The sequence below is a fragment of the Rhipicephalus sanguineus genome, unplaced genomic scaffold (genome assembly GCF_013339695.2).
Source record: "Rhipicephalus sanguineus isolate Rsan-2018 unplaced genomic scaffold, BIME_Rsan_1.4 Seq1075, whole genome shotgun sequence".
NCBI classification, from domain to species: domain Eukaryota; kingdom Metazoa; phylum Arthropoda; class Arachnida; order Ixodida; family Ixodidae; genus Rhipicephalus; species Rhipicephalus sanguineus.
In genome coordinates, this window is record NW_023614279.1 from 114,184 (window position 1) to 133,614 (window position 19,431).

General features: G+C 47.8%; 1 protein-coding gene across 1 annotated transcript in view; it reads right to left on the reverse strand.

The window, feature by feature from the left end:
- Positions 1 to 662: 662 nt before the first annotated feature.
- The window catches only part of LOC119376055 (glutamate receptor ionotropic, kainate 2), a gene marked incomplete at its 5' end in the record, with an annotated part of 43,814 nt that continues 25,045 nt past the window's right edge, over positions 663 to 19,431 (reverse strand). Inside the window, 6 exon segments of the mRNA XM_049411357.1 lie at positions 663 to 944; positions 1,265 to 1,527; positions 8,231 to 8,456; positions 10,855 to 11,053; positions 12,852 to 13,213; positions 13,730 to 13,933. Of these exon segments, the coding sequence (XP_049267314.1) occupies positions 720 to 944; positions 1,265 to 1,527; positions 8,231 to 8,456; positions 10,855 to 11,053; positions 12,852 to 13,213; positions 13,730 to 13,933 (1,479 nt within the window).

Sequence of the window (19,431 nt, forward strand, 5' to 3'; positions counted from 1 at the left end):
TGCGCTGAACTTGAAATAAAGATTTAGGTTGAAACACAAAGTTTGACGGCCCGAGGGAACGAACCATTGCGCTCATATCAAAGCAAGCTTTTGATATGAGCGCACAACTCATATATATCACGCAAAATGTGAGTGTGGAGGCGAAACGTGTATATTTATTTTTCTTAAAACGCGAGTGCCAGCGGTACATGTTGTTTCACTCTCTCCACTCAGGTACCGTGACACGTGATTGCATTCTGTGATGTTCGGTGGCTAATGAATGGAAATAAGAGTAGCGATGAATGGTGTGGATGCGTGATCATTAAGTCTGTGAGACGGACGTGATTTATTTATTAACTGAGGCGCTGAATCCTTTATCGCACAATGTCATCATCTTGTTCCTTCCTTGTCATTCCCTCCAAATAGGATTGGTGAATTTTGCACCTCATACCAGTCTCTCAATAAAGGATGTTGCAGCTTACTTGGCAATAGGCTCTTCTTTTCAGGGCTAAATTGGGCATTTCTAGCTATAAAAGGCATAAAGGCACTGTCATGTTGGGAAACGGACCGGTTAAGTTTTGGGATGCCCAGCTTTTCTGCGAGTTTTCAATCGAAATCATTTCGCATTGCATATGTTTTCAATGCCTTTTTCACAGAATTCACGGTTAAAATTGACTTGTATATTCAGGAATGTCGGGTGTAAGGCACTATATAGCTGTATGGAAGATTCGGGGAAATTTTCAGTTTTTGTCCGGCCCCTTGTTGTCTCCTCGCAATGCCGATTTGGACAGAAGAGCGTTGGCGGCCGGGTTTATGCTCGTAGTGCTGTAGTTGATGTGATGCAACGAACTGAGTCCTATGCTGTTCGACAGTGAATCCTCCGGAGTCTTCTGTGGGTTATCTTTGGAACCCTTGCAGGAAAGGACCAGCTTGACTTCCTTCCACAGCTCCACCCAGACAGATTCCTGAAAAGACAAATGAAGGACACTTTGGCGTTTTAAGTGAGTTCAACATAACCAATAAGAAAACGCGCGAGAGGGAGATAGGAAGTTGGGTGGGCAGATTAGATTAGGAAGTTTGCGGGATAACGTGGCCGAAGCTAGCACAGGACCTGCTTCATTGAAGCCTTTGACGTTTGACGTAGAACAAGCACATTTTAGAACACATATAGTTAGCTAATTTCTCAACACGATCGATCCACTTGTATTAGCAATCGACACACCATCACGCCCAACTTCAAAACCATTACACGTTCTACTCCCGAAATCAGCTCGTTCGTGCTCACCCGTTCTCCATAGGGCACTTTCTTGATCTTCCAGAAAAACTCGAGAGTAACGATGATTATGGCGCCGGCGCAGCCGAATATTAGAGCCAGGAACACGCCACCCACGTTCGAGAGGCCCATCTCGTTGGTGGCCGAAGCGGCTGTGTCCAAGGGACATTTGTCTTTGCCCTCGACACGCCACCAGCGGCGTTTCAGCATTTCAAGCTCTCCGCTCTCCTGCAGCCGGATTATGTACGAGGACAGCACCGAGCGCACCGGCGAGCCTGCGAAAATCGTTGCGTACCCAGGCGTCAAACACTGAGCTCGTAGCGGTGTAAAGTAAATTGTTAGATAGCTCAATCATTCCATAGAGATTGGATGAAAAAAATGTTGGGGTTATAACAGCGGATGTCTAACGTTAGCCTTCTTTAGTGGCCGTTAGCCACCACATGGTAACGTTATCGAAACTTACATAGCCGGCATTTTCCATAATTCAGCCAACCCTAGCGAAGATTTGCCAGTGCTGACGAGTGATGGTTTAACCATATGGTGGTTGAACTCGCGTGCCTTAGTGAGACACTCTGCTATACATGCACTTGATCATTTCGTATATTGAGCCAGAAATCGGTCACCGTACCCAGATACAAAATGCGATGGAGAAAGGCCATGGAAGGAAACGTCTTCAAAACAACAATGACAACAACTATATACGTGACATTACTCGAAAACATCCGCACTTCGCTTCCCACCATGCATGAAATATTTTACCTGTTACTTCTACGGCCATATCAAGTTGGATTTATACCGTGCAATATCATCCGCTGTCAGAGGCTTGGTGCCTCGCGTGCGAACAGTGAGCGACGTCTCGTCCCCGATCACTAAGTGTAATCTCTCGCGAGAGAACGAGTGCGCGAGTTCGTCATGAGGCCATGTCATTGTGATTTACTTAAAAAGCCGTCCTCGCTTGCACTGTTTACGTCGCATGTTGACTTTCGTCTAGATTGAATCCCTGCCGCTGGTACCCAGCACGATACTTGCACGCTTATGTAACGTACGCGAAATAAATCGCAACGGATGTTGCCAGAAGTATTTCTAAGATCAAGAAGGGAGCCGACGGATGGATACACGTTATAGATTTCAAAACAGGAGAAAGTGCCTCAGATCAGGCTGGCCGACGTTTCGATAGGGGACCTATCTTTGTCAAAGGCGCCTTTTCATCCCTGGCGTGTTAGTTTTATGGGGTTAGTGATGACGTCATGTCCAGCGGCGGCGCGTCTGTTGCTGCCAACAGCAACAGACGCGCCGCCGCTGGACATGACGTCATCACTAACCCCATAAAACTAACACGCGTTGGCAGCAACAGACGCGCCGCCGCTGGACATGACGTCATCACTAACCCCATAAAACTAACACGCCAGGGATGACAAGGCGCCTTTGACAAAGATAGGTCCCCTATCGAAACGTCGGCCAGCCTGATCTGAGGCACTTTCTCCTGTTTTGAAATCTATAACAGAAGTATTTCTAGAATTTACAGCTTTATGACAAAAAAAAGAAAGGATACGTAATAAGATGGAAAATTGGGCGAGTTGGAAGGGAAACGGTGGGAACTAGAATAAAGCCCATGACACAAGCCCTAACAACTCAAAGTTTGATGGAAAATCATGAAATATTTAAACAGAAAGGGAGGCAGTGAACAACAACAACCAGAAAAAAAATGATAAAAAAGGGAAAACGTCCTATCTGTCCGGACAACTTACAATCAAGGATGTTGCAAGAACAACACTTCAGTATTGGTGAGGGCAATCGACGGATGCTCTCCCCAGCATTAGCAATAGGACCAGCAATATGACTTTCATTACGGTTCCAAAGGAACCATGTTTGCTGGAGCTATTCAGCTCTGTCTGCGCAAACACCAGCTAGCGTTATCATTCAGCCCATTCAGAGATTGTGAAGAACGGATTGGTCACGTCGTGTATTAGCTCAGTTCTAAAAAAGTCGCAGTTTCACAGCAAGGGTGGAGCAATGAATGCGATTGCAACAAATTGTAATGTTATACGAAGTGAGGCTCGCTGACAGAAAACTATTTTGGATGCGATCTTGGCGTAATTCTACAAAACGCGGGTGTGAGAGAATACGGCCGCTCCAGGGAGAGATGCTCTTTCCGCACAGTCTCTTCCCATTGAGAACACAGCACGTAGAAGGGTATACGAGCCTCCCGCTGATTCGTGCCGGGATAGCGAGCGCCAGCGATCGCAGCCGCGCCCTTAGAATCAAAGTTCAATGTTGCTGCTGTTCGAGCAAGCTCCCCCTCCCCCTCCCGCGTCCTTTCATGCTCGTTCAAGATGGGCGCGGCGCTTCCTCTGTGCTTTGACGGCAGGCCTCTCGAGCAGGCAGTTGTTATCGCATGCGCCCTCCGAGTGACGGAGATGGGCCGGCTCGTTTGATCTGCGATTCAGCCGCGATCGTCGACCCCACTCGCACGCTTTTACCCGCGGAAGAACATACGATGCGCAGGGGAATGTTATCAATTTCGACTTCGTGGGTACATGACGGTGACCGCGACGGCAAAAACCCGTCGATAGTGTCCACATAATTGCTATCGCAATAAAAGTCGTGTGCGACAGTTTTTTACATCAGGTTGACAGATTGGGAGCGGCTGGTATCTCGCGCGTGACTCTCGCCTCTACTTCACAGCGTTTGTTACACCGCTTCAAGCGGGAACAAAAATAGGAGCTGTGTGCAGCAGCTTTGCTATCAGATAGGCGAAAAAAGGTCGCCGTTGTCCCCTATTTCCATTGTGCCTCACAAAGCTTGGATGAATAGAGCTGGTCATTACGAAGCGAAGGTTATCTTGCGTGCCGGCAAGAAGCCGGGAAAGGTGTGCTCAAGCGTTCACAGAAGGGTGCAGGAAGGGCGGGCAGCTACTGGTGGCGATAAGTGCTCTATAAAGCACTGTACAAGATTCACCAACTCTGCCAGCTGCGTTGAGCTTACTCCATCCCTTCGTCGAGCGGTGGCACGCATTTCGGTTAAACAGGGCGGTATCTGAACGTACATACATACTAGCTGTCTGAAAGGTACGCCTTCGTAGCACCCTTCCTTCTATTGCAAGCATTGTGGCTGCGCACAAGAGCTAAACAAAACGGTCGTGGTGCAGCTAGCACGAGCACCAGCGGATCCGACAAATTGCGCAAGCACTTGAAATAACAAAAATGCGAAGGCAAGTGGGTCAGCCGTCCATCGATAGCTGTCACCGAAACTGAAGCGTCGTTCCTGCAACATGCGTGGGTGTAAGCATTCATGACAAATGGGATTTTTGGGGGCTTTTTCTTGGAATTTTTTTTTGTAGTTATCGTTGACTCGATCCTTTTCTGCTCAAATAATTCATGCTTATCCGTTAAAACATCACCTGTTATACAGCTCACCCGCTGTGTACTTTCATCTAGTCCGGTGCCCTGTTTGCGCTAGCCATGATGAGAAAGGATACATTTCATTGCGTGGCAGGAAAATAGTTGGGACACCGTTTTCAGCTTCGTTTTTTAGGCTTCGCTTCTTAATTGACGGCCTGAAAGTAACGCCTATTTACAAAAGATGGCGCTCGTGAAGTACGCAGTGTTTCTCCTCTTCCTGTCATTACCTGGCTCCTTACGCTGCATCCTGTAACACGAGCCTCCTCAGATTAGCGACATCGATTATATGCTATGCAAACACGCTCTAAGCTCCATAGTGCTTTCCGCGAGTATTTTCTTCCAAGGGATTACGAAAAGGGTGTTGTTTTTACTGAAGCAATAAGAAGCGCTCTATTGTGCCTTCGCTGCTTAAATGACAGGCTTAAAGCGACCTTTGAACAACTATAAGCAAGAGAAAACGCTACGAAGTTGTCCTTTTAAGCACCAACAAACGAAAGGTGAGATGATTAGAGGCACAACGTCGGTGTGTACATTAAGGTTCTGTATTTCACCATAAAACATTTTTCGCCAGCATAAACCTCATGCAAAGCTATATAATGCCTCATGACGGGCCTTCAGCACGTAGAAAGGAACACATAAAAATCTGACCACATTTTAAACAATATCTCAGGGGATTATGTCGGCTTTGCTAATAAGCTTACAGTGAACTTCAGCTACGTGTGGAAATAGCCGATGTGACTCGACTCAATCTAATCAACTAAAACGTTAGCAGCACCACGTTGCCCGTCGGGCTGACTCGACGGCTGTGACATTCTGCTGTAATACACTAAGTCGAGGGGTTTCTTTCCGAGTCCCATTCAGAAGGGGGCGACTTGCGAAACATTCGTACACTTAGGCTTATATGCATACTGAAAGTCACCGTGCGGTGAAAATATAACTTGAGACTTCCTATTACGACCTGTCTACAGTAGCCCAATGTTCGCTTCATGAAAAAGAAAATCCACAATTTATTCAGGCGCCCTATGCAATCGTTCGCGTCATAAGGACACGCGCGCGAGGTTCTGCACTACGCATTGTAAAGTCCCTTCGACGCTACATCCTTAAGTTTTCACAATCGCATACTCGCAGCACAGCAGTTACTGCCGCTATTGAGCTCCAACTGAGAATCTGCAACTGCGCACTGCGCTCTTAATGGCAGTCTTCGCTTGCTTCCCCTCTCGAAAGAGGAACTATTCATCTCGCTCCAACGCCGGGACAATAAATAGCATGCAAATTTCCCCGGTAAGCGTGCAGCTCTGGCCGCTTACACTGACCTTATGCAGTTCTGCAGTACCATGCACAGCATTGTGTTACACACACACACACACATATATATATATATATATATATATCAAAACAATGAAGTGCTAACAAAAGACCCGGAAGTAAAAGTTCAAAAAAATCAAGCTACGTGCTTGATTTTTTTAACTATATATATATATATATATATATCAAAAGGTCTGATAGCGCTCGCACACCCGGACGAGAAAGGCACAACGGGACGAGCTCTAAATTATATGCTTGCGCCCATTATCGCTCGTTCCTCTGTTTTATCCGCTCTTCCAAAATTCCTGTACACGGTCTTTTAAGGACAAAAAAAAAAAGAATGGACATTGTTTTGACAGCAACTCAGAAAGTGTTTCCTCATCAAACAAATTGTAGGCTGATTGATTTATATTAAAAAAAAATTTGCAGGGCGGACCAACAAGTGACCCACCTGTGTGTTCTTTTTCGATGTTTAGGAATATGCTAGGTCCGCCGCGCTGGAGCAGTTGTTATGGTGCTCGACTGCTCACCTGAAAGTCGCAGGTTCGATTACGGCTGCGGCGGTCGCATGTAGATGGAGGAAAAAATGGTAGAGGCCCGTGTATTGTGCAATCTCAGTGCACGTTAAAGAACACCAGACGGTCAAAATTTCCGGAGCCCTCTACTACGGCGCCTCTCAATCGTATCGTGGCTTTTGTACGTAAAATCCGGAATATTATTATCGCGAATCTGCTAGAGCATGTCTGTAGGTTCAGTGTGCTGTTCGTCTACCGTCAGTCAGCATTATTCCTCTTTGAAGACAATTACGCAACTCAAAGCTTCAGCAGCATGACGAGCGCGTGATGTGGTGCATAATGGTGACAGAATAACATGGCGGCCAGTCAGACGTGAAAATTGCAAGTACTATTTCAAATGAATAAAACAGACAATTAGGCCAGGGAAAGCATAGATGACGTGAATTGTCTTTAACTGCAGTGTAGTTATTGTGACGAAAATTGAAATGAATCGAAGTGGACGAAAAATCGCCCTATTTGTCGCTGGGATCGGAACCCACAACCTTCGAATTATGCGCCCAATGCTCTACGAATTAAGCTACGACGGAAGGCGCTTCCTCGTCTACTTCATTGGGTGTTTCTGTGTATGGGAGTATTAGCCCTGGGAGTGTCCCTGGGAGGTGTTAGCCAGCACCGCTCGTACAGTCCACGCACCGAGTGTGAAACACTTGTGCCTAACATATAAACGCGTGCCTCGGAAAAAATTCCCCTTCTTTCGCTAATATTATTGCAGCAATACAGAAGCGATGAGACAAACTTGCTAAACGAAATAGTATTGGCACGAAAATGAAGTGGCAAGATATGTAAACAGCAGCTCTCAATACGGAAAAGAAGGTAAAAGATGGCTTATAGTGATATTGCAAACAAATAAGGTGTAATGACACGTTCAGAGCATAACTATACCGGCTAGAGCTAAAGCGCTGGCGAACGCTAAAGCGACAGACAAAGACGAATCCATAATCAGCTTCAGCGTTCTCGCCGGTATTCGTGACATTTCAAGGTGGCTAAATCCTCCACTGTTTTTATGAGGGAGTTTCGGCCAACGCAAGGACGATATCCCTCACGGCTTATTTAGTATAATGGCGAAGGCAGTAAGTCGGACAACCAATGCATGTTATTGAATGTTATAGGAAGATGTGAGGCGATTGAGTGAGACATCGCCGCAAGCTAACCACTGAAATGTAATGCATCCTCTGTTGAGCGATTGATCGCCTGATTAAAACTTCATTACTCCTAGAAGAGGCGAACCGATCCGGAGGCCGGTTACGCTGCTTAGAGGGCGTTGGCGGGGATCCCTTGGGATGCCGCGGCATCCAATGCGCATGAGAATATTCGGCGTTGTTGTGCCGAGGCGGTGGTACGCAGGACCGGACTTCGCCGTTTTCGGAACGGGGTGGGTAGTTCTCGGGGGATTATACACCTGTTGTGATCTGTCTCGATAAATAGGCGTGGATTTAGGAGCGTAAAGTTTAATTTGAAGTTAACGCTTGTCTGGTCGTCTTCTTCCTGTCGTTGTTTTATTGCGCTCCTTGTTCAAGTATCAACACCAACAAGCTCGCCCAAATTTCAGTTCCCCAAAGTTTAATGCGTTTAGCAACGAAGATAGGGCTTGAGGCTGAAGGTAATAGGAAAAGGCGAGGAAAATGCGCGAGACCTTGCTGCAAACTATCCCCTGCCTTGTAGAGCATCCTCTGTTGCGAGACCTAGAGTGAACATACCGGGCGGCGTTGCGATGCCGTATCCCTTGTTGTCGAGCAGTCCTCCGATAGCCGTGAGGTTGCAGTCCCGCTCCACCTCGTACTCGATGGACGAGAACTCCATGAGGTAGGCGTAGTCGCCCCGTTTAACCCTCTCCACGCCCTTCTTGTTGCTCTTGGTGAACGCCGACGGCCTCACCGCGTTCATCGTCGTCCACATCCGCTTGATCAGCGGGTTGTCCGAGTTCTGCGCCAAAGCGAGACGCGTTGCATGTGAGGAGCATTCAGCGATAGGTGATTTTGCCCGGTTTGAGCACAGGGAAAAGAATGATCTTATTATCTGTCGCGGGCTCTATCGTGAGGCACATTTTGCTCTGCCTCTGTGGAGAAAACGTGATCGCAGGAAACATTGATATTTGAAGCAAGTGATAGTCGGTGAACAATGAAGTCCTTATCGTGGAAGCAACGTGTCGAGAGGACCTCAGGTAGACAAGCTTCTTCAGAAAAGTGTTGACTAATGGGTGAGGCTTCTGTTGTTTGACTACTGTCGACTTACTGATACCTAATAATAATGTGCGTGCACGCCGTTCGCACTTAGGAATACTTATTGATGCAGTTTCTACGTTACTAGATTTACCTTCGGAGATACGAGGAGAACGAAGCAGAGTGAGCGCGAAAAAAAAGATATTTAAGTTATTACCCTAATACTTACTTAAAGAAAACGTTCAAAATCTACTGGAGTCCCACTGAGAACTACAACTTCTTGTCTTAGAGATGGTTAGTAAATATGAAGTCCGCAATTCTGTGACAGAATGGGCGATTGGTTCTTGCCGAACCCCTGTGGTACATACTGTGCCGAAAGGACACCGGACCACGGTGTTAGAAGTATTATAGGTGGACCGACGGCGCCTCCGGAAGCGGCGAACTTTTGTCCGCGGTTTGTGGCGTCTTGTTCACAGGGCCCTAGATGGCGCTACACTACTGGTGGCTCAAGAGCGGTATCAGGCGTGGTCGCTTCGGAGCCGCGACCGCCCCTCGAAATGAATAAAAAAACTGTGCGTTCGCGCTAGAACGAGCGCAAAAATAAATAAATAAATAATAGCTTCGAATAAATCGAAATTTGGACGATACAGCCGCTACCTGTGAATATGTTGAATTTGCCACCGCGAAGGTTGGCGTGGCAAATTCAACATATGCTTTCCTCATTCGGACAATTAAGATATGACAGTGACGTCACGCTGAAATATGACAAAAATTAGTTCTATTTGTAGAAGTATAGTTTAGATAGTTAGAAAAAATACCGCATTAGCCGTAGTATTACAACAGAAAATGCACAGTGTCTTTGCTGTCGCGAACATTCGAAGTAATTTGCGGTCGTTGATCGCGGATAAAAAAATGTGTCACGAATACGACTGTTTAGCTGGTCGTGCATAAAATACTGAATTTAGCGAATGCCAGCAGCTAAGTTTGAGGCACCGACGAAGGATATGAAAAAGCATCCTGGTTTGGCACTGCGAGAAGGGGAGACATTATGAATGGTGGATATATGTTTCCGATTCTTCTCTGTTGCCAACTGAGGAATATATTTCACTGTTTATGTCTCGCATAGTCACCCGAAGACAGCGTTACTACTTCGTCTTTCAAGGAACACGTCGATCGCGGTGTGCGGAGTCTTTACGAGCGTAGCCTGTCAACCGCGATGGTACACCGGTTACGGTACTCGGCTGCTGACCGAAGTTCCCTAGTTCGATCCCAGCCGCGGCGGTCGCATTTTGATGGAGGCGGCGTGCTAGAGACCCGTGTACTCTACGATGTCAGTGCATGTTAAATAACACCACATTGCCGAAATTTGTGGAGCTCTGCTACGGCGTCCCTCATAATCATAACGTGGTTTCAGCACGTAAAACCCCATATATTCTCATTGTTAACAAGCGTAGCTTTCGCACAGAGAGAGAAAGACTGCAAACGCACGTAGGTGTTAAAAAAAACGGGCCAACTCACGGCGTGGATGAACTCAAGACGATGAACTCAAAACGAACTCAATACTTCGTCGGCACGGCGTCATTAGCCAGAGCCGCCTTTCGTGATGTGCTCACAAGAACGTGCCCTTTGTACACTGCTTCCCACGTCTTCGTTATGTACCTCGGCTCGAAGTGCTTCTCGCACACGTAATCAGTCGACTGCAGCACGCGGTCCTTGCGCGGAATCGCATGGCGCCAAACATTCAGGCGTTCCGCATCTCAGGGTGCAGAAAAATCGACTTTTCAGTGCAGGTCTTGTACACAGAGTTGCACCGCGGCACAAACACTTTTGCCCATTTCACGGCTTTCTCACTCGAATAGCATGACCTGCCATCGCACAACAAGAATTAAACGAGGAAGCAATGTGGCCACAACTGCTTCGTCACCGTGGCTTGGTCGGAAGAGAGGCCGGCGCGCGCCGCTGTGAGCCTCTTGACTGCTCCTGCCACCTCGCGGCGTGACGGCGCGGAGGAACCGAAGTTCGACGCAGCGAGCGCACGGCGCCGGTGCTGCGTCGTTCCACCTGTACTTCTAACACCGTGCACCGGACCATGCATTCCGGATTCATAACACAGCGCTGTACACAACTTCGAAAGGAAGCACACGTCGATACTGCGTACTCGCCTCAAAGAAGCGATACGTCGATCCGCCGTCGAGACACCCGTAAGATATCTTTGTCTGCTTGGCGAGGTCGTTGGCGTTCTCAATGGGCGACGTCATGCGCTGCGCCGTCAAGAAGGCCGCCAAGTTTGCAGTGTACGACGAGATCATGATGAGAGAGAAGAACCACCACATGCTCGACGCAATGCGCGTTGACGTAGCACTGCGAAAAGACACGCAAGCTTATAGCGTAGATACATCGCAGTAAGACTGGTCTTTGTTACGAACAGTAACCTCAATTAACCTGAAAACCTTGTAGAAAGTGTCGAACTGATTTTTTTTTCAGGAGGAATTCGTGAATGGTCGAGCACTATAAGACGTTGTAGAGAGCGAGAAGTTGTGGGCTCAGACTCCTATGCCTACGTCTATAGGTTAGGCAGACGTGTTAGAGCGCAGCTCTTAGGCGCTCGTTCCAGCGCTGAGCGGTGTCGCCGTCGCCGTCTGTGGCGTAACCGATAGAGGTGAAAAAGTTACCGATAGACATGAAAAAAATAAATTAAGAAAAAAGAATGCCCAGCATTGAATGGGATTTGAACCCGGGCCCTCTGCATGGCAGTCGAATAATCTACCACAGAACGACGCTGGGGCTTGAAACTCATTTGCCATAAGGACCCTATACAGGTGTCATGTCGGGCAAAAAATCGCGTTAACCCTATGTAATTTAGCGTGGCAGAAGAGTGAAATAACAACCAGTCATCACACAATACTAATTGCGCAACGAGTGTGTGGTTTAGTGCTTCCCACCCACTGCAAAGTGCTCGGCCATAATTCTTCATCGTCATCAGCCGCATGCAGCATCAACAAAGTGCCCATAATACCTTACAGATGTGTAGCGGGTACCTCGCTTATCCGCAGAAAGACCAATAATGGCGTAGTGGGTGCTGCCCTAATTAAAAAAAAATTATGATTTAGAGCATAGTCGATACCCTGCGCAAAGCCAAACTTCGAACACAGTTGGTCTTGCCCCAGCACGAAGCTGCGCTCAGAATTCACATTAGGCAGTATCGTAATCGTCGGTGAATTTTTTTCTATCCGAACTCGTGGTTCAGGAAACAGCGAATCGCATCTACCCTTAAAATGACCGGGCGGCAGCGCAACCCGCTCGATGCTATGGTTAGAAGCCGCAGGTCATGGGCGTTCTATAAGTTGTTTTACGAATGTGTTCAAGTTCTGCTAAGTTGTCCGATGAATGTTGCATTTTTGCATCTGTAGCAACTGAATGATCGGCACTAAAGCCGGCTCATAGGCGAGAAATTCGTTGGGTAGCTGCATACAACGTTTCATGGCCTTTGTAATTAGACTTCACTGTACACAAAACTGAAACAATTCGTTTAAAAGCCCATGATGGTGGCTTTCTTGAATCGAAAATGATATCGTGTATAGGCATTGTTGCTGCACTCTCTACGCACCTTTTAGAGTCGCGATATATGATTGGTGCGTTACTTTGAGAATCTCTTTTGTTAAAAACAATATGCTAGAGAATTCAATCATTCGAGCGTTATTTATAGGAAATAATGTTGGCGTGATAACGTCAGATAGCAAATATTAGCCTATATTAGCGCTTGTTTGCCCGTCTTTAGCAAATAGTCGATGTCATTTGCCATAATTTTGCAAACACTGTTCGTTAGGCATCGAAGTCCAGAGGGTTCCTGTAGTAAGACCTCCCGCATAGGGTACAAGCGGGACTAGCACCGCGATACCATTTCGCAAAATAAACTTTTATTACTCCTGCTTCACTGTTGGTTAGTGCTAACGAGTACTGGTAATGTGCAAGTAAATATTGTAGTTGAAGTCATGCGACTGTTAGACTGCACCGCCTTCGTTATCTGTCCATATTTTTTGTCATAAAGCATACACCTTTAGAGGATTCGGGTTGACGAGGTCAAGGAAGAGGCTGTCTTCAGAAAATGCGGCTTTTGGAGAATTCTGGGTGATACTCGTTTGCCCTAGGACTATCTTACATGGGCGTGATCTCCGATCCCTGCTGCATGATGGCGCCCGTTGTGAACCAGAAACTGTTGGGCAGGTTGAACTGGTTCACCAGGTCTCCTTCCTCTGGCACGCACGGGTGAGGGGACACCCACTCGTAGGGCGTGAAGCGGCCCATGATGAATATGAGCAGCGAGACGCCCAAGTAGCCGGTCAGCATGTACAGCCACACGTCGATGGAGAACGGGTGCAGGAAGGAGAACAGCGAAGGGTCACTCTTCTCCGTTTTCTTGAAGAGGATGCTGATGCCCGTGCTCATGAAGGGAATGGTGAAGTCCACCGCTGACTCGCGCTCGTACGTAATGGTCAGGTCCACGATGGCAGCGTCCGCTTTCTGCGCTTTGACAAATTGACGCGACCACTGTAAACCCGAACCACTCGGGCATCAACTAAGATTAAAATGTATGTTTTGGATACAAATTTTTTTATTGTACACACCTTTCTACCATGAGAACGTTGTCGTAACAGGAACAGCGCTACGACGCGTTGCTTTCCGCACACAGAATTTGATAAACGACGCTGATCCGTAATCTCTTCATTTTAAGTGACCGGCAGCCAATAACTAACACACTAACGAGGCGAAACAGTGAGGCGTATGCATGCAGAGTCGAGGAATGCTTAGAAAGGTACCGTAATTAGCTAGTATATAACTGACAAATGCTGTATATATACAATTTCTGCTACGGCGGGCGGCGTACATTAAATCGTGAATTAAGTGCAGGAATTTGCTGAGAAATCGACACCAATTTACCAACTGATCTTACAATCACCTCCACCTTTGATTTTCGCTGTTCTCGGTGAATGTTATATAAAAAAATGTTTTTTTTTTGTCATTCTTGCGATAGCATACCCTGTCTAGTAGTTCTTTGATCATTCCGTTCCACTCGTTGTTGGCCTGCGGTTTCCCGTAGGCACCGTCGGGAGTCAGGTAGAACTCGTACTTGAACCCTATCTCTCTCGCCAGCATCTTGATGAGGTCGATGCAGTAGCCGTAGAAGCGATCATTGCCCGTCATATTGCTTCCTTCTGGGTGTAGCATTGTGTACGGCCGACTCTGTCGAAGTGGAGATAAAGAAAAACAGAGAATACAGTGTAAAGTACCGAAAGCTGAACGAGTTGGTAAGAATTCGTTAAGAAACGCAACGAACGAGGACACAAGGCAAACGAGGCTGCATTTGGTTGTTTCCTCTGCCTGAATTCTCTCCTACTTGTTTGTGTGCACTCTGCCATAGGCGTGCGCAAAGGGGAGGGGGCAGGGGGGGCGGCCGCCCCCCCTAATCACCCAAGAGGGGGGTGGAAAATCTGTTCCGTACATTGACCCTTGTAGTCACCTAAGAGGGAGGACGCAAAAACTGCCCCATACATGGACTTAGTAGGCTGGGGGGGGGGGGCGCTGCGATGAACCTTCGCCCCCCCTAATGGGGAACCCTGCGCACGCCTATGCACTCTGCAATTTCATAACGAAGTGCACTCTGCAATGGCCTCGCTGTCAGTGGACACGGCACCCGCCCTGCAACCGTACACGCGTCCATAATACTACTGCGATCTGCAGGAACACCCGCAACCGCATCCAGAATTCCCGTTCTTGTAATACAATGAAAGGCGCACAAGCCCACGGTGAGCCGAAGGGCACATGCAACAAGTTTTTCGTATACTGTCGCACGCAAGCGCTCCGTAAGTGCTTCGACGCACAGCTGCCGAAAATGGTGTGCAATACAAACGTACTGCTTTCTATTCGCATCTGCGGGAACGCTTCCATGGGAGGGCAGCGGGGCGAGGGGCTGTCTTGCGTAATTTCTGTCGGCGCTTCGGGGCGCCGTTGTCTCCACAGCCACTATTCTTCGGAAATCTTTCGCGTTCGCCCCGCTGGTACCGTTTTTTCCCGATCCGCAGCCTAATCTCAGCACGTCGTTGAAAGCATTTCTATTTCTCTGCTGGGGAAAAAGTGAATGTAAGGGCGACGGCAATGTATTGTAACCTTTGTGTTCGCTCTGATGAACACTAAATCCTTGGTGGAACAAACGATGAATGGTTGCGCAAAGTACGGTCGGAGATAAAAAGGGGAATTCAGTGACGCAGGCTTGCAGTAATGGAACACAGTAATGACATCCCCCAAAGGGGGCCCTCTTGGGAAACACAGACCTTGGCAATGCTGCTTTTCTGGGACGAAGGGGGTGCAAAGTAAATAGGCAATGCAAGACAACCAAGTAAGGGTGTGACGTAGTCTATACTTCTGAAGAACTTTTCTATTACTGGCTGATATTCTTATTTTGTTGCTTCTTGTTTTTGAGGTTCAAGAAGGACATTGACCTTTTGTCTTTGAGGAGAGTAGGACGTCTTTTTTTTGCTTTAAGACAATCGCGGTGTCTATGCGTGGTACCGGCCACTCCTCCTCTCTGCCATGATCCCATTCTTCCTGATGCTTTTTCGCAACAACTTTGTTCCTAAGCAGCTTCAGTGCCAAAAATGTCAGAAATTTCATCATGTGAGCGCCGTCTGTGGAAATTCTACAACATGTTCCCGTTGTGGTGCACAACATTCTGCCGACTACTGTAAGGCTAAATCCTATATTTGTCCTAACTGCCAAGGTCCCCACGACGCCTCGTCAAAAGAGTGTCCGAAAATAAGGCAGGAAATTTCGGTTTTGAAGAAAATGGTGAGGGACCTTTCGACTCACCGAGAAGCAGTTGTTGTCGGGCATCGTTCTCGGCGCAGACGCTCATCTAGAAAGTCTGACTACAGTATCAAGCCTGCTATAAAGCCTCTTATGGTTGAATCGGCCTCACCACCACCACCGAACGGAAGGAACACGTGCAATGAGAATGCTGTTCCTGAAAAGGAGGCTGTGGAAGATGCATGGTCATCACTTCTTAGGATAGCTCTTGCAGAAATACTCGAACGCGCACCGGTAGCACCACGCTTCTCATCTCGCCTAGATGAGGTGACAGAGTGTGACCATGAAATTTTGATAATGATCAAGTCTCTCATCGATGCCATTCGCACTCTTATAGGCAATACGAACACGCCTATAGCACGATGCGCAGTGCAAGTATTGGATGCCCTGAGTCCACTGCTTGCCAACTTTGCGTAGACGCAATTGCTCGTTCACTGCCTTTATTCCGAGATTAAGTGCGTAGTGCGACAGTTTTCCAGTGGAATGCCAAAGGACCTAAATCACGGATGCCTTATTTTCGCCAGTACGTTTTCGGCAACAGATTTCCTATATTAGTAATATGTGAACCAAATTTGTCAAAAGTGATAGTGCTTTCTGGCTACGAAGCCTTCACTTCATCGACTTGTGTTGAGCCCAGCAAAGTAATTGTGTATATCCGCACAGACCTAACCTACATTGCACCTTTGGTGCAACCCCATAACGGAAATCATTACGTGTGCCTCAGCGTTGAAAATAAGGTAGCCTTCGCGCTTATTGGCGCCTACATCTCACCATCTGGTCGGTTCGACGGTGAAAGACTGCATGACACCTTGACGGCGACACCTGGACCCTGGATTATCATTGATGATTTCAATGCTCATCACTTGCTTTGGAGTAGCACCAAAATTGATTCCAGAGGCCGGAAACATGCTGAATTCGCCTCACGCCGCGAACTTAACGCTATGAATGATGGTAGTTCAGCGTATTTATGTGGTTCTAGATTAGCAGTTGCTTGGCTCTGGCACTGGTGTGACGGGGATTCACTCAACAAGAGCGATTGTTCATTGATATTGAGACGCACGGCAGCGACCACATTCCCACGTATTTGAATGTCACAGGTTTTGCAACTTCCTTTTCGTCAAGTTACAGAAAAGTTAATTGGACAATGTATAAGACAAAGGCGGAAGAGGCGTGCGATGATATAGCGTGCGGCCTCGAGGATGTACTTATAAATGTGATGGAAGCGGTTAAGTGCGCCTTTACGTACGTATCAAAGCGTACAGAATTCCATGTGGAACTTGACGTTTACGAACGATTCGTAGGCGGGCTGAGAGGAGGTACAGGAGCACTTATCGGATTCATAACCTCAGATACGCTCGACATCTAGGAAAGAAAATCCAACGTCGAATGGACAAGCTGGAGGACCAACGGGGAAGAAATCTTGCGAATAATGCGATCCTCGCAAGCCTATGTCCCCTATATGGAGGATAGGGCGTGGCCGTGGCTCGACTACACAACAACGACATTCATTCAGCACATTGGCTCTCCATCAAGGCCGCCTGTAGGTTGACGTTGCCGAAGATTTCTGCATGACGATTGCGAACAATGTATTCGCCATGAGTGACGAAGTTCTCGGTGATGTTCCTGTAGCGTGCGTCCCCGAACTGAATGTGTTTTTCGTACTCGAGGAGCTGGATGCAGCTCTATCCACCTGCAGGCGTTCATCGTCACCTGGGCCGGACGGCATTACATACGCTTCTTTATGCCGTCTTGGAAGACGCGGCCGAGTCCAACTACTGAAATGCTACGACTAGCCATTGAACGATGGCGTCGTTCCCGAAAGGTGGAAGTGCAGCCGCTTGGTACCGCTCCTCAAACCTGGAAAGTCGCCGCTAGATCTGGCATCATACCAACCCGCTGCACTGTCCGGCTGCGTGGTAAAAGTAATGGAAAGAATGCTCCTCACACGTGTCGAGTGGTACCTTGAGCGCTCCAATATATATCCAGAGGCTATGGCTGGTTTTTGAAGAGGCCGCTCTTCTATTGATAATGTCATTGACCTTCTAACGTCTGTTCAACAACAGAAATACCTCAAGCGCATCTCGGTTGCAATGCTCCTCGATGGGAAAGGTGCATATGACATCGTAACGCACGATGCCAGGCTTGATGCCTTGGTGAACATTGGAATCGGTGGAGAAATGTTTCGATGGATTTGAGGAGAACCTTGTTCGTGCATACTGCGGAAGGCCGCACCGTTAACCATTACACCACTCATGACGTTCCACAAGGCGGGGTTCTCAGCCCTACTTCGTTTAGCCTCACGATCATTGGACTTGTCCAAATTCTACCTCGATCAGTCAACCTCTCTGTATGTGCTGATGATACATGCATCTGGACTGCAGCAGTGACATGACCCCAGGTACGCGCACGGCTCCAAAAAACAGAGAGAATAATGTCGATGTACCTCCATGCTCGAGGCCTCAGAATTTCCACCGAGAAGTGCGCTTTAGTCCCTTTTAGTCGCAAGCCCACGATCTGGTAACCCGTTTTCATCGACACCGCGAGGCTTTCATATAAGAGACATCACCGATTCTTGGGCCTCATTATCGACAGAGATCTTTCGTGGAGTGCTCACATCTCGCACTTGAAGAAGACGCTCACCTCTGTCAAACACTTAATGAGATTTCTCGCCAGTAAAACGTGGGACACATCCGTGCCATCTATGCTTCAATTGTACAGAGCGCTCTTCTTGGGGCATTTGCGGTATAGCACGCCCGTGCTTTCTAACGCCGGGAAAACTAACATCAGGGTCCTGCAAAGCATTCAAGGCCAAGTCCTTCGCACATGCTTGGGGCTACCTTGGTGTGCTAACACGATAGCAATGATTGCTATTGCCAAAGACCACCCGACTGCGACATTTGTAACTGTCGACAAACTCGCGGCACATATTTGTGACATATTCAGAGTGCCTGACTACCACCTTGCTAGCTTGCCACTGGGAAAACCAAAGGCAGCGTTTTCTAAAGTTGGTGCGACTAACCAGCATTCCATGTCGTGGAGATTCTCGCCCGCAACCATACCCCTATCTCCGGAGTGGTACATGAAAAGAACCACTGTGCACCTTGAAGTACCGGTGATATCTAAAAAAGGCAAGCCTGTCATCTGCAGCCCGCAAGCAGATTTCATTGGACCTTTTGCATATATCATATGCTAACCGAATTCATGTTTACACAGATGGTTTGGTCTTGGGAAGTTCGACAGGTGCCTTTGTGCACCATCTCGATCAATCACCGCCAACTTCAAGACCTCACACGTCACGACATCTACGGGCTGCGAGCTCGCCGCTTTTCGAGCCGCTGTGGAGCTTGTTATGCAAGAGTCCCCTAGTAGATGGGCCATATTCTGCGACTCTAAGGCAGCTTTTCAATGCGTGCGAAGCCTGCGACGTGGAAACAACCACCAGTTGGTGTCTCATATCAATGAAATTTGCCATCGCGCCACTAATCAAGAACACGACATTGTTTTACAATGGCTGCCGTGTCACTGTGGAATCAGTGGTAACCACCTCGCCGACGACGCTACCCGATCTGCCCTCGATGGAGCGCCCACACTGTTCGTACCCTTGTCAAGAATAGACGCTGGCAGAGAGCTTCGTCACATAGGGCATAATGCCACGCTTGCGTACTGGAATTCTGCGCTTAACTCGAATCGTCGCCCACAGAACATTGGATCGTTACTCCAGCTACAACTACCATTCAAGGTTTTTCAACGTGACGCTACAATGTTGTGCCGGTTGTGGATCGATGTAGCGTTTACCAACTCATTCAGCCATCGCATTAGCATGACAGATTCATCCATGTGCGACAGCTGCAACTGTGTAGCGACTATTGAACATCTCT